The sequence below is a fragment of the Pyxicephalus adspersus genome, chromosome 1 (assembly GCF_032062135.1).
Source record: "Pyxicephalus adspersus chromosome 1, UCB_Pads_2.0, whole genome shotgun sequence".
NCBI lineage: Eukaryota > Metazoa > Chordata > Amphibia > Anura > Pyxicephalidae > Pyxicephalus > Pyxicephalus adspersus.
In genome coordinates, this window is record NC_092858.1 from 13,095,974 (window position 1) to 13,111,757 (window position 15,784).

Below are 15,784 nucleotides of genomic sequence, written 5' to 3' on the forward strand. Positions count from 1 at the left end.
TAGGACTTTACCGGCATCCACCTCTAACATTTATTACATAATCATAGAACTTTGAAACATCACAACACTGGTAAAATACAGTTTTTATTCATAGAAACATATCTTTCCACAATAACATACATGAGCATGGTATCTTTGTACACATAAAATGTAACAAAATGTGTCCTTAAAAACTCACCGTGTTTCGCAGTAAAAAAATCATCTCCATCGTGTTATATACAAGGATGTAACATAGATCTAAAAAAGTATACGCACACACAAAGTCATATTGATATAAATATAAAGCACACAAAAATTCATAATATCAATAGCTTTTAAGACCTACACCAAAATACACATTAAAAACCTGTTCTTCTCTGATAACCCCTACTGGGATGGCAAACAAGTGCAGGGAGGGGGGAAAAGGCAAATCAGACGTCGGAAAACTGTCTAAAAACTAACTAAACTTCTAAGTCTAAAGATTAGTACCCTATTTACGTACAGCGCTGCGTAATATGTTGGCGCTATATAAATACTGTTTGATAATAATAATAATCAGTAATTCAAATCTATGAACATATCGGAAGGAAACTCATTAGAACCCTACCAGTTATTAACAGATATTACCAGGCAAAGTCCAATATGTAATTTACTGTCATGCAATCCAATGCCTCTAAGAAAGAAGAAGAAACTAGAAAAAAGCACTACCTTATTTTGCCACAACCAAAAACATCTAGCTATATGGGATGCCTAAGCCTCCTGAAATACCCTGCATGGGGGAGCCGTCACCAACAGCGTCCATAGGTGGAGCAATAGCTCGCACACAAGAAATGATGCAGGGGAGTATATTGGGATCCTCCTATCCACGTGACCCCAAAGCTAACCCCCTATCATCCAGAACACAGATCACGTGAAGTGGGGCACAGGAGATCCACAGAAAGGTGAAGCGCAAGCTGACAAAAGACAGCAACCAATGTATGGAAGATCTTTGCACCGCCAGATCAAATGTTCCATTTAGATTTTCAAAGCTACCCACTTGAGTTGGGTTTAGCTCAGAAGTTAGAAGAGTTAAGTCTCAAATAATTGAGCTACTGAAAGTAAATCTAGGAGGTACCCAGAGGCTGGATTTCTATCCAAAAGCAAGCAACTTCTGAGACTTGCACTTCTCGGTTCCCTACAAGGCAGTGCCGCCATGTTTTAGCCATGAGGAATGTTCAGGGAGAAGTTCAGAGAATATACAGCTCAAATAAATGGCTTTAAATCAGCAGCTCAGTGGACACTGATAGAAGGTTTGGTTGTACAGAAAAAAAAGTTATTCTAGGAAAAAGTTTTTTTTTTATTATAAAAATTCTTATCATCTACTTTTTGGCCAATATAATTTTAAGGGTCATTAAACTGCTACTGTGTTTATAGAGAAAAATCCTGCAATATCATCCTTTTCCTGTAGCTGATAAATTGTCTCGCTGTATGCTGCTAGGAAAATGCATCTTCAAAGTGCTTTTGTTTGGTGTTGACCTCTTGCTTGATGAACTCAGGTGTTCACACCTAATAAACATGATTTTTCATTGGTGGGATGCAGCCAGCCAATTAGAAAACAAGTTATGGCTTTTTATTGCATCTGCACTTTAACTTCCAAAATGATAAAGTAAATTCATTGTCTGTGCCGCTCTAGGATTGCAATATTGATTGAAAAGACAGCGTAAGCTCTCTCTGCGGGCTTTGAGTCTTAGCAGAAAGCAAATAATAGATAAATTCTCTGAAATAATAAGTATAGTTACAGTTTCATGAAGGAAGTCTGAATAGACTCAGCACTCATGTTCAATAAAGCATGTGTTTACTTATAATAAAGACATCACACGATTTAAAGGTCAAGATTTATTCAGTTTAGAAGGAGAATTCCAGGAGAGGAAAATGACTTGAATAAAAATATTGGCTTTGAAAGCTAAGACCCCTTCATCTGTTTAGAAAGATGACATGTCATATTTAAGAGATGCACCATCTGCTGGTGAAATCTTTCATTGCAGCATGACTATAACTAAACTAGACAGCTGAAAGTATGTGAATTATTGACTATTACACCTATACTATATATACAATATTATGTAAACACCTAACCATCATACCTATGCTATATATTTAATTGTATGTGAACACCTTACCATCATACTTATACTATATATATATATATATATATATATATATATATATATACATATATATATATAGTATGTGAGCTTATATATAATAGTATATGAACACCTGACCATCACACCTATGCTATAAAACCAATAATATTTGAACATCTGACCATCACACCTATGGTATGTAGACAATAGAGTGAATATATGACCATCACACCTATGCTATATTGTCATTAGTGTGAGAACACCTGACCATCACACCTTTGCTATATAGTCAATGAACACAGTTTTGTGACTTTAAATTTTGCCATCATTATTAAAGTGCACCTAGAAACCTACCATATACAAAATATAAACTGATCCCCAATATAAACTCAGTTAAAGAAAAACAACTCAAGTATAAACCTAGGACATAAAATGCAGCTTTCAAGATTAACATTTTAAATAGTAATTATCAGAAATACCAATAAAACCAATGTCAATATATACACCAATACTGTGATCTTTTAAACCAGTTCTAAAAAAGGAGAAAAAAAATAAAATCATGTTGGTTCAGCCTGTTAATGTTTCCCTTTTTTTGCAGGTTAAAATACATTGGTCTTCTGAGTTTGTTATGATGGGTCACTTCTCATTTCTCAGATGACAAGGGTTTGTTTTACATTTTGCAATAAAACACAGCACCGTCTAGTGGTATGGCCTGTGTATAAACTGCGATTTATTTTCCAAAGACATTCAGGTCAAAAATCTCAGTTTATAAAATATGTATTATGCATGCTAAGCGATATATACTTGTAATACTTCCAGGTTTTCGCTACCTCTCACAGTACTCCCCCTGAGAATGAATTTATCTGCTTTTCTCCCTGAAAGAACTGAGTCATCTTTGTTCAGGCATTAACTAGAATCACTAACTGTAGCTCAATGACTGCCTTGATAAATGAATGTACTTATGCAGAGGAATGTATGCAAAGGAATGTATTTATGCAAGCTTGTAAAGTTGTTGGAAGTTCCACTTTATGGAGAAAAATTCCAAACAAGGGCTGCTAGGGAGATAAAACAGCATAGAAAAACATTCATATTTTCCATTGTATTAGAGACACAATGGAAATTGTTTCTACAAATCTAAGCAGAGGATCCCTTTGGAATGTGGCACCTTTCTAGATATTTCCCAGCCAGCAACACCCAAGCCTGTGACATCAGATCATTTATCTGCCCAGGCAGGAGGTGATGCTTGTGCATTCTGTTTTAATTAACACTGAAATGACTCTTCTGGTGCAGAAAGTGCACACATGCATGTAGTCTCCCTTCAGATCTCATTATGGTTTCTGCATACAGATCTACATTGTAAGGACAAAGGGGGTAGCCTCAGCAGCTGGATCAGCAAAATCTCATAGTCACCGAGCTCACAGATCAGAAATATTGCTTATTGCAGGAGTTTAGCTCGGATAATCACAGTTCTAAATGCATGAGAAATGTGTGTGTTTTTGTATGCGGTCAGCACACTGTCTGTTACATCCATCATGCCATCTGCTAGTATAGCTGGAATGACTCAGATAGCCGCCCGGTTGGCAAGCAGCGTGAATGCCAGCGTTTACAAGAGATACTCAGACTTTGTTGCTTTTTATTATTTAGGTTTTGCCTCAGTGAGAGATTATAAGGTCTGTCTGCTTGAAACATTACTAGAATGACATCATAGATGAAACACAGACAATGGGCAGGCATACAGACTCTGCTGAGGAATTGCCCATCTGGGATGGATTTGATTGAGGTTATGTTCTAAAAAGCTCAGTGCTGTAAACAGTTTTAATTTGAGTTTTGGATAAAGTAATGCTAATTAATATTCTTTTTAGGTTTTAGTTTCTATTTGTGACCCCATTGAGGAAACTGTCCTGTAATATCCACCCAGGAAAAATGGGGGATGTGGGCATCAATGGTACATCATTGTCTAGACAACAATAGAAAAATATCAAAAGTTCTAACTTTTCTTGGTTCTACTAAAACTATGTTTGTGCCCCCCACTGAGCAAAATATTTTGTCTGGAATTTCAACACCAGGGGTCTTCAATAGCACTGAAGATGTAAACGTAGATGCACAGTCCCAACATCTGTGCCACCACACTAATACCAAGTAATATAAACAATGTAGAGTGGCCTTGAGCATGAGGACCACAGGTGGTGCCCAGGCCAAGATTTGGGCCCTACTTTAAAGTTTGGTGTTTCTACTCCTTTTTCAGGTATAAATCGGAAGGTCGTGTATTCCCTGGTGGATTCTGCTGATGGTCATTTCTCAGTGGATGAACAATCTGGCATTATTGTCTTGGAGCAGTCGCTGGACCGGGAGCTACAATCTACTTATAACATCACAGTGAAAGCGTCTGACACCAGCCCCGTACTATCTTTATCTTCCTTCGCTGTTGTTACTATCACTGTGCTTGACGTAAATGACAACCCTCCAATTTTTGAAAGAAAGGATTATCTGGTTACCATCCCCGAGGACACTGCCACTGGCACAAGGGTCTTATCAGTATTTGCTGCAAGCAAGGACATTGGAACAAATGCAGAAATAACATACAGCTTCAGGACGGGAAATGAACATGGCAAATTCAGGATTAATCCAAAGACTGGTTAGAACCTCTTCTTTTCCTTTAAATAAACTCCTTTTTTTTTCTTTTCTTTTTCCTTTAAATACCACTCCTACCCTTAACATTTTTTTTCCTTTCCTCTCCATTTTCGTTCCTCCACTTACCTCTCTTCTACTCCACTGTTCTTTTACTTTTTACTGCTATTCTTTCTTCTTTATCCTATTCTTGTGTCTCTTTTTCTTTTCTCATCTCTTCTTTCATTTCCTTACCTCTCCTCTACTTTCCTTTCTTTCCTTGTCCTTCCTATCCATGTCCTCTTCCTATCTATATCTTCTCTGCCCCCTCTTCACCCCTTCCATTATTTATTCTCTTCAACTTCTTTCCTACTTTTCCCTTTCTGTTTCTTTCCATTCCTGTCCTTTACTCATCTTTTGTCCTCTCCCCTTTGCTTTCCTTAGTTTTCTATTCCTGCTTCTTTTCTTTATTTTCCTCTTCTTTCCTCTCCTATGATGCCTTTTCTTCTCCGCTATCTCCAATGAAAATTTTTCCTGAGGAAAATTTTGGTTCTATATCATACCCTCATCTGCAAAGTATTATATATATATATATATATATATATATATATATAATTTTTATATACAGATGTGACCAGGTAATTAGAGCCCCCTAGGTATTAAGAAACTACAGGTCTCATTATGCAGCAGCAGCAATATATTACCAAAAATAAACATTAATTATTTACCTATTTATTGAACTTATATACTTTACCCCTTTTTAATTTGTAGGGGAAATTCTGGTTGTCAACTCTCTGGACTATGAAAGCAGCAAACACTTTTACCTGGTGGTTGAAGCTAAAGATGGTGGTTCCCCTCCTCTCAGCGCAGTGACGACTGTTAACGTCAACCTGACCGATGTCAATGACAATGCACCAACGTTTAGCCAGGAGGTTTATAGCGCTGTGATCAGTGAAGACGCCTTTATTGGGGACACTGTCATTAGGGTAATATACATCTTAGTGTTCTTGGTGGTTTTCCTAATGAGAGACAACATGCTTGAGTAATGTGCTTCACAACACAGGTGAAAATTCTGAAAGACAACTGAGAGACAAATACAGAGGCCCTGATATTTGAAAGCTCTCCAAGGCTGGAGACAATACTCTTTCATCAATGAAGCTAGGTGATCCAGCAAACCTGGAATGGATCTGATCCAGGGATTAAAACCTTTGCTAGCAAATACCAATGATTTTTAAAAAAACATTCCATGTTTTTTGGATAATCCAGTTTCATTTCTGAAAGTGTATTCTCTCCAGCCTTGGAGAGCTTGCATAAATCGGCCCTAGAGTGTTGTCGCCCTATAACAGGAAATACTTGACCTCAAGATCCTTAATCGCAGATAATATTAGAAAAAAAAGCTACAGATTTTAAATTACACTTATTTCCATCTAAAATGTAATTTCTTTTAGAACCATTATGAGGTTTTAGTATATAAATATAAATTAAAAACAGTTCCAGGTGACTCAATGTCAGGCTTGTATTGGGACGCCATGGTGCCCCTAAATGATGATGCCCTTGTGTTCCATTCCTTGTGTCAGGAAGTTTTATTTATTATGTTTATTAGGTTGATTTTTTTATGGGTCCTTTACACTTCAAAGCTTGTCACTGTTATATATATATTAATGGAAAATACAGCTATCTGTATGAGATATTCATTATTAATAAATATTGGTTAGTTTTCTGGAGAGAGAAGGTGAGGTCTGAGCATTTATAGGAAACAGCTGCTTCCCAGTAAACATCCCTTGCTATGTCCAGTAGATAGAACTTCCCTGTTAAAGAAAGTGCAACAAAACCATTCACAATAATGTATTTATACAGGTATTAACCAAGAACTCCAAAATCAGTGAGTGATTCAGCCGCCATTTTCTGTCTATAAGTGTAGTGCAAATGTTGGGTGGACTAACCTTTTAAGTGTTGACCTCATAAGATATGTGAATTGGTCACATATTGGTCAGTATATGTTTATCATTTTTCTCATTACCATTACATTTCTCAGGTCTTTGCTGAAGATCTTGATAGCCCTTCTAATGGACAGATCAGCTTTTCCATCATCAATGGTGATCAAGATAACCAGTTTACAGTGGATCCAGTCCTGGGCCTGATAAAGGTTAAAGATAGGCTGGACAGGGAAAGAGTAAGTGATTCATTTATTTTATTGGACTACAGTTTACTACAATTATATAGAAGTGTATAGACCTACCTTAAGGTTGTACCTTAATTTATAAATTCCCCCCTATGTTGTTATAAAGTAGCAGTGCAAAAGAATAATTGTATTGTTTTAAATCCAAACTATGTGCATGAAATGCTTTTGAAAACCTGGATACAAAAAGTGGTGGTATCATCATTGTGATTTACCTAACCTATGCAGTGATTGGGTGGGACAGCTCCATCTATTACAGGCTGCATGCAGAAAACTATAAAGGGGCGGGCACAAGACCATTATTCCCGCAAATAGAAAGTGACAGGTCGACATTACTAGAAGTTCCTGCACCGAAACATGGTGTAACAATTGTTTTATGCTGAATACTTGTACATGGATCTAAAACAAATACCAAAAGATACCAATATTCAAGTAAAAGCCCATGGCTCTTGTATCATACCACTATTTGTTTAGCCTGGATTTCAGCTTTAAAGAGTCATAACCTAAGCGATCAATCATTCAATATCATATTTGTAGTACATTTTATAAAAGAGAGACATTTGTCTTATGTGCTGGGATGAATTGCAGCAAGCTTTTTTTCAGTTACCTGTACAGCGCTTCTTAGAAATGTTATTTACCAAATCAAATCCAGAGAATAGCTCTACTGCAAAGCCTGTAGAGAATTGTACTGCAACCCCTATGACCTCCTGGGAACTTATGGTATTATAAAACTGTGCGGTATATGTACAAAAGTCATTTATATCAATTTGTAGTGCACTTGTCATTTTCTTTTGCTGCCAGGCTAAATTCAGTGCCTGACCCTCCTAGCACAGGATAAATTCCCAAAGGCTGCAGTATCGCCCCATTGCTCGCAACATTGGATAATTTTCATACACACCTTAATCAGTCTGTCAAATCTGTACATTGTGTTATTTATTTGATGTATTCATCACAATCTTGTTCTGAATATGTACTACATCATTTATACAGCGCCTACATATTCCATTCCATTCAAGGGATGCCTGTGCCAAGTCAACCAAGCCAGTATATAAGCCGAGCTGGAATTAGGCATAGCTATCATTGGAGCCGGGTGTTTTAGCATAATTTAGGTTTAAGGAAAAATGGAAAAACAAAGTCTAAATAGCAAAAAATGGAAAAATTTTATTGGAAGTTTCATAAATGGCATCTGAGAAAATGGCTACCCATTAACCAAGGGTGGACCATGCATGCTAATGTCACAGACTCTTTGATTCTGCCTTTGGTTAATAAGTAGACTTGTCACATCTTGACAGATGCCCATCGGTCATTTTTCCTATGTCCTAGGGCACCATTTATGGAGGTTCCATAAAAATTAGAGGGGCTGGGCTTAACTGTCACTTCGTAAAGAGCTGCGGTGTACACACGGTACAGTACTAGCCAACACTAAGAATATTAGGGGAGCTAAGGCAACTGCTTAAGTTGCCTTAAAAATGAGACACCTCTTGACCATAGGCAGGACACAGCTACTCACATAATATTTTGCTGACCCTGACTGCTGCCCCTTTATGCAGTTGTTCCTCATTTTTACTGTACATGCAATTATGTGATGGATTAGTATACCGTATACTAGTAACAGTTCGCTCACTTTTGCTCCATACATCCAAATCCAAACTGTCGGAAGACTAATGAATTAAGTCAAACAGAAAGGAACCAAGGGTATACTATATAATCCCCCATAGGTGGATAAACAACGTAAAGCGCCATCTGAACCATCCTACTGACCATCACTGGTTCTATACGTATCAACATTGAGTAAGCCAAGTGTTTGGTTGAGTCTCTATTGCTTTTTTAGTTATTTAGTGCTGTATTGTTTAATACTAAGGCAACACGTTAGGCCAAGAGATGGTTGGCATAAGCAAGGCTACCTAGCACTTCATTTGGAAATATGGCATTGGTGATGCCATTAGTCCATTGTTAGTTGACTGGTTTCATCTTTAGGTCAGCTTTTCCAACCTGTAACATGATATATATGACATTTTTTCTTTAAACAAGAGTTATTGTTTTCTGTTTTTCACATCTGTCAAGGTTTTCATTTATCCAGGTCATTGTGTATCTAGTAAAAGTTAATCACATTCAACTGGACTTGTTCCTTGTTCCTGTAATGCTTCTTCAGTTTTTTTATTTCTTTTAAAAAATCTTTTAATGTGTATTATCTCTCTTAATTTTTTCTCCATAAAGGTATCTGGATACTCACTACTTATTCAAGCAAAAGACAGTGGACTTCCCCCCCTCTCCTCCACGGTGACTGTGAATATAGACATTTCAGATGTCAATGACAACAGTCCTCAGTTCACACCGGCCAACTATAGCGCTGTGATTCAGGTAAGCCGTCAGTGTTTCATCAAATGATATTGGGCCCAGGTGGGGCTTACTGAGATGAATAAGGTTGAAGTAAAGTAAAGCATATTGTATTACTGGCCTACAAAAAATTAAAATATTCTGAGCATGCAGGTATTTATTAAAGAAGGGATAAACTCACCTACCTGTTTGCAGTGTTTTCTATAATGTACTTTGGGCTGTTCACGTTTAGCTCAGTGTAGAAACCTACACGTCATTTAAGTTACATCATTTTGGCTTGGCCAATCAAGATGGTCAAAGGCCCTGAAGAGAACCGGGAGCTGTTGGTGGCATTGGCAATAGAGCTGCCAAACAATTGGCAACAATTAGGTAAGTTTATTTTAGTGCAGAATAGTCACTATCTGTTCCTTCTGCAACAAACAACCTAAATGCTGGCATATTTTTTGTTTTTACAGTATAGTTCCACTTAAACTCTACTTTTTTATGGAAGACAGTTAACTGAACAGTATGTACTTTTGAGATGTGAGAAAAATAACCCAAACATAAGGAGAACATACAGGCTCCGTGCGGATAGTGTCCTGGTGTAGATATGAACCTTTGACCCTGTTATAGCGCTGCAAGGCAAAAGTGCTTTTTACTGAGCCACAATGTTGTAAAGATTCTGTAGAAATCATTTAGTCACATCTGCCTTCTGTTATCTAGTGGTGTATGGAATGCTAACAAAAATACGGCGCTCCATGTCTTATCAACAAACAAAATTTGAACATTATAACATTGAATTTGAAAGTTGTATTGAGTGAGATGGATTTTTCTGTAGCCTGTAAGTTAATAGGGAGGCCTATTATGTTGAAACTTGCTATACCAAGCCTGTAGTCACCACTGGTCAGCCCATGCAAGTGAGAGGCGTTCATCCCAATGGAGGTGGAGTGCACTTTTATTGGAGCTTGTCCAGAGAAAGTGGGTAATGGAGTAATCTGCCAACACTTTCAGTAACGTGTAATAAACTCAGGGCATCTGGCACCATGAACGAACCCACCACCAGTCTGGCACCAAGGCTTACTTTTATTCTCTACCCACACCATATTGTTACAGCTCTGCTCTTCTTACTATTTCCTTGCTAGAGAGGAAGAGTGTGGATCATGTCAGGTGGATCATATACAGAATGGTGCTTCCCTGTCTATAGAACTGAATGGGGCTGTACACACAGCATCATTATGTTCAATAATGGAGGGAGGATAAGCGAGCAGCAACCTGTGTGCTCCTTTCCATAGGAATGAACAGTAGTTGTTCTAGAGCAGTTGTTCATTTATCTGCCAAGACAGAATAATGAACATCCTTGGGGGTCACTGTACACATTTCAGATTTTTACCCAGCACGATCATTCGACAAAGATTTGACATGAGTACGTAGTGCACAGAAACACCAACCATTCACCTGGTAACACAGCTTCTTTATATGTGTTTCACATATGCGTGCCTGGTGTATCATCTAGATGTGCAATATAAAAAAAAGTATCTGAATGTGAACATTTAATTTTTTTTCATTTGTATTTATCATATTCCCTAAAGTTTCACTTTCAATGATCTGCTTAGGTTCCTTGTCTGCTCTTTCAAATTCATTTATCTGCAAAGGATCAGTACACAACATGACAATAAACCCAATGAACCCCTCACATAAAAAATTAAACATCTGGTGTGTTATATGACATCAGGCCATGTCCAGTGCCATGGATAATACACAGATCAGAGATTTCCTGCAAAACGCGTTTCACAGTTGTGATCTACACAGCTCCTGCACTGGTTTCTTCTTCTGTCGGGATGAAATAAATTGTTTAATGTTTCTCAGTTATACAATAATAGTAATACAGTCATTTTTTGTATCCCAGCAGAAAAATATTGACTTTCCCTGCAGGGCATGTGCAGCTAAGCAGAAGACGTTTAATATCTAAAGCAGGTCATAGTCGGGTTATTCTTGTAAACAAGCTGCGGCGAGACTTAATCACTTGACTGAGGATTCCATGTGACTGGGACTTATAAATGATTTCTGTTTGGTTTTACTATGCTGGAGCACTTCATTATGTTGAAGAGACTAGGCTTTATGAAAGTAACTGTTGTGTTATTTAAAGCTGAGCTCTGGGCACTGGAAACATTCATTCATATGTATTTCCCAGTAGTGAATCAGAATATGAATCCCCTTTTTTGCACCAATTGCCTAAGCAGACTCAGAAATTACCTTGTGAAAGTAGCAGTGACATCCTTACTGTGCTCTACATAGAGAAGTGCATGGGCTGCTACAGGGGGCAAATTAAAGTCCCCTCACCCTGAACAATGAGAAAGAGCAACAGTGACTGCTCTGCCTTATTGGAAACATATGCACAGGCAATGTACTGGGCTATTTAAAATCTGGATTCCTGCACAAATCAGAAAAATAAAAGTATGCAGGCAATAGATACTTTAGAAAATGTAGCGAGTCGTTTATTAAGCACCGAGTAAAGTTCACAACTTTGTGAAAGAAAAGGAAAAAAATCTTATCTATGATAAGGACAGACTTTAGCATACATTTCAGATCTTTAGGGCCCTTTCAGACTCCTTTAATCCACACAGTTTTCTGCACCCAAGCACACAGCAAACTGCTGCCCTGCAACTGGAAGAAGTAAATACATTTTTTAAAACCAGATTTTCCATGATACATATCTTCAGGCGATAATTGTGTGGTCAAAAGTGCCATGCCATTTTGGGAACTGCAATCTTCTTTAGCCACATGCAAAAAATGGTTCCAACCTCTCCCTATCTATGGAATGGGGGAAGTTGGGACCACAGTTGAGCCTACATAAGAACAAATATATTTTTAAGATTGTATAAACCAAGTAAATTGGTATCTGGTCAAGTATATCATCTGTATCAGGAAGCACTGTTTGAATAAAGTTCAAATGTTTGCTTGTTCAAGTTTCAGTGAAGCTGAGGATATGTATTGCTTCTGGAGAATTTATATACTCCTATGGAGAATCTAATACAGGGTGAATAATACACTAGCAGGTTTGTTGTGTCTTGCAGAATGTACATAAATATTCCTATGGAGAATTCAGTAGATAGCTGTGATCGTAGTAATCCAGTAGATTGTTACCTGCCATTAAATATTACAATTTATCTTTCAGGAGAACAAGCCAATTGGAACAAGCATTCTACAGCTGGTGGTCACTGACAAAGACTCTTACCACAATGGTCCTCCATTTACCTTCACCATATCAAGTGGAAATGAAGGAGGCACGTTTCTCTTGGACCAATCTGGTGTCCTACGTTCTTCTGTGGTTTTTCAGCATATGGTCGCTAATGAACATCTTCTTACTATACAGGTAATGATTGGCTAATGTGCTTTTTCAATTAAGCCTTTTCACCATTTTGTTATCCCTTTAAGCCCAACTCCACACAATCATTTTTATTTGTATTAGATAAAATAGAGAAGAGTAGGAAGGTTCTATTGTTACAGGGGTAGAGTTTGTGGTTTTAGCTTACATATGCCTGGTGGTCTTCTCTAAGGCCTAGGGTTCGATGTCTCAAAAGACTTTGGAAAGGCAGTACTAAAAAGTCTACACCAAATGGTCACTAGTTTGTGTTGTAGGCAAAATATACAAAATACAGAACAAATGAAGCACCATTATAATAGTAATGTCCGAGTAATAAAGTCTGTATATTGGCTGAAAAATCCATTAAAAAGGACTTTTTATCAAAGGGAATTTCTTATTTCAACTTTACCTCTGGCCTGACACACTCTTTGTTCTAAATAGAACATATGGAATCATAAATGGTTTTATTGTTGTTTCTGTTCTATTGTTGTGTTATGAATATGACATAACAATTCAGATTCATAAGGCTAATTCATATGGTAAACTGTCATTGGTATAAAATTGCTGAAGTAACAATAACAGATGGAATTTCCATATTCTAGTCCAATATATAGCAAACACAATCATTCACCTAGAACATCTTATATATAAAAAGCGGTATTTTTGCTTGGCTCCTTCATCAGGCAATAGTGATGCCTTTTCCCATCCTTTTCATCCTGTTGTATTGATATCCTGACACATAGGCAGGATATCCGGAAATTTTGCCACAAAAGGACATACACAATGATATTAGACACATAGTCACAGTTAGGAAAAATCCCCCTATTAGTAATATAAGACCATCTCAGTGGAAGATTTCCCCTCCTTGTTTGTTTCATTGACTAGTGAAGAATGTTGGATTTCTCATTACTGTCTGGCTAAGAGACAGGATTCGGTAGGACAAAGGCAGTGAATCTTTCCAGTAAGGACATAGACATGAATAACAATCTGATCTTAACCCTTCCAGAGGTTTTGGCTAAAGATACACTTTCAGGATCCTGAACTCATGGTATTATGTCAATTAATAAAATCAGATACCTTTTTTAAATAATTTTTTCAAAAAATACTTTTGTATTTATTTTGATACAGGTGAGAGACTCGGGTAAACCACCTTTGACCTCCCAGACTTACGTACAAGTAAAAGTCATCGAAGAGAGTGTTCACAAGCCATCCGCCATCCCCTTAGAGATATATATCGTCACTATGGAAGACGACTTCCCGGGAGGTGTTATTGGGAAGATTCACGCCACCGACCAAGACATCTACGACGTCCTTTCCTATACTCTAAAGTCGGAGCAGAAAAGCCTGTTCAAAATTAACAATCATGATGGAAAAGTGATTGCACTTGGCGGTCTGGATGGGGGCAAATATACTCTCAATGTATCAGTAAGCGATGGGCGCTATCAGGTGTCGGTTGATGTGACTGTTCACGTGGAGCAGTTAATGCAGGAAATGTTACAAAACGCTGTGACAATACGCTTTGAAAACATCTCCCCTGAAGATTTTGTTGGGCTCCATTTGCACGGCTTCCGACGCACTCTGCGTAATGCGGTCCTGACACAGAAAGAAGATAGCTTGTATATAATCAGCATTCAGCCCGTGGCCGGAACCAACCAGCTCGACATGCTGTTTGCCGTGCAGATGCAAAATGGAGGCTTCTACAGGCCTGCATATTTGATTCAGAAGCTTTCAAATGCAAGGAGACATTTGGAAAATGTAATTCGGATATCAACAATCCTGGAGAAGAATTGTTCGGGATTGGACTGTCAGGAACAGCACTGCGAACAGACCCTGTCTATTGATTCCCACTCACTAATGACCTACAGCACAGCCAGAATTAGCTTTGTTTGCCCACGGTTTTATAGGAACGTACGCTGTATATGTAATGGTAAGTAGTATATATCCAATTTAGCATTTTTCATTTAAAACAGCATATATATATATATATATATATATGTATATTTTGGGTAAACGTTGGGTGAATATTAGTATATATATTACACATACTCTTTCAGCTCTGCTTCTGGATAACCATTTCAAAACCCAAATTAATTTTAGTATTATTTTGTATTTATATAGCACCAACATATTACGCAGAGCTTTGCAAAATCCATAGTCACTGTCTGTCCCTTAAGGAGGCTCACAACCTAATGCAAACAGTGCACTCAGTGTTGTAAAAGTACGAGTATTAGCTATTGAGCCAACAGTTCTGCATCCGTATAGACATAAAGACATTGTACTAGTACCATCTCCTTTTTTGTTGCACCTGGCAGGCAGGCGGTTGGCAGGAAAGGCACAGGAGAGGCATAGCCTTTTTCTCATTGGACCTATAACTTTGCATTTGTTAACAAACAAATTTTCTTATTAAATTTTATGTAAACAAATGTGCAAAATTTGTGTTAATCTTGGGTGACAACATTTATATATTATTAGTATACCTATGTTTTTAATGCATCTCTTTAGGAGAGGACTTCCTACTATTTATTGTTGGGAATATGGATTACAAATGGCAAAGAAGTCTAGAGCTTTTAGTTGCTTACTGTATAAAAATCTAAAAAAAACATTTTTCTCCACCACTGGTGCAGACAGAAATCAATGTAAATCTTAGGGATTGAATAAGCTGTAATGAGCAACTTAAATATAACTGGTGAGGTCATTTTTGTTCTTCACTTTTTTATTTTCTTTTTTAAACTATATAATTTAACTCTAAACATAAAGAATGACAGGTTAGGTACAAAGCCTACAATGGGCCTCACAGTAGCACAATAGGGAAATTGCTTTGTGGTTGGGCTCTTAGCGTATTCAGTTGTACAGCCAAGTAGATCAAAAGTTAATTCTGCCTCCATCTCTGCCACGATCATGGTTTTCAAACTTGTAGATACTCCTAAAAAAACAAGAGGCTTGTGTAATTGTTGTTCTGCAGATAATTACAGGTTTTGGTATTTTTAGAAAATCACGGTAAAGCAGCGGTAGCTGTCTTGGTATAATTACATATTGTTACGTAGAATCAGGTCTAACCACGAGGACTGTGAGCATGAGCACAGCTGGGGCTGTTTTGTTCATCATTCATCAAACTCGCTGAGGCGGGGAATAAGGACGATCTTCTCTTGTTCTACTGAGATCCTAACCATAGGTTCGCCATTGAAAACAAATTAAAGAATGCATTAGCCTCCA

General features: G+C 37.6%; 1 protein-coding gene across 1 annotated transcript in view; it reads left to right on the plus strand.

The window, feature by feature from the left end:
* Positions 1-15,784, plus strand: part of FAT3 (FAT atypical cadherin 3) — a gene marked incomplete in the record, with an annotated part of 408,024 nt that overhangs the window by 346,904 nt on the left and 45,336 nt on the right. The window contains 6 exon segments of the mRNA XM_072402567.1: positions 4,351-4,740; positions 5,484-5,698; positions 6,748-6,885; positions 9,109-9,252; positions 12,383-12,580; positions 13,700-14,498. Coding sequence (XP_072258668.1) covers positions 4,351-4,740; positions 5,484-5,698; positions 6,748-6,885; positions 9,109-9,252; positions 12,383-12,580; positions 13,700-14,498 — 1,884 coding nt within the window.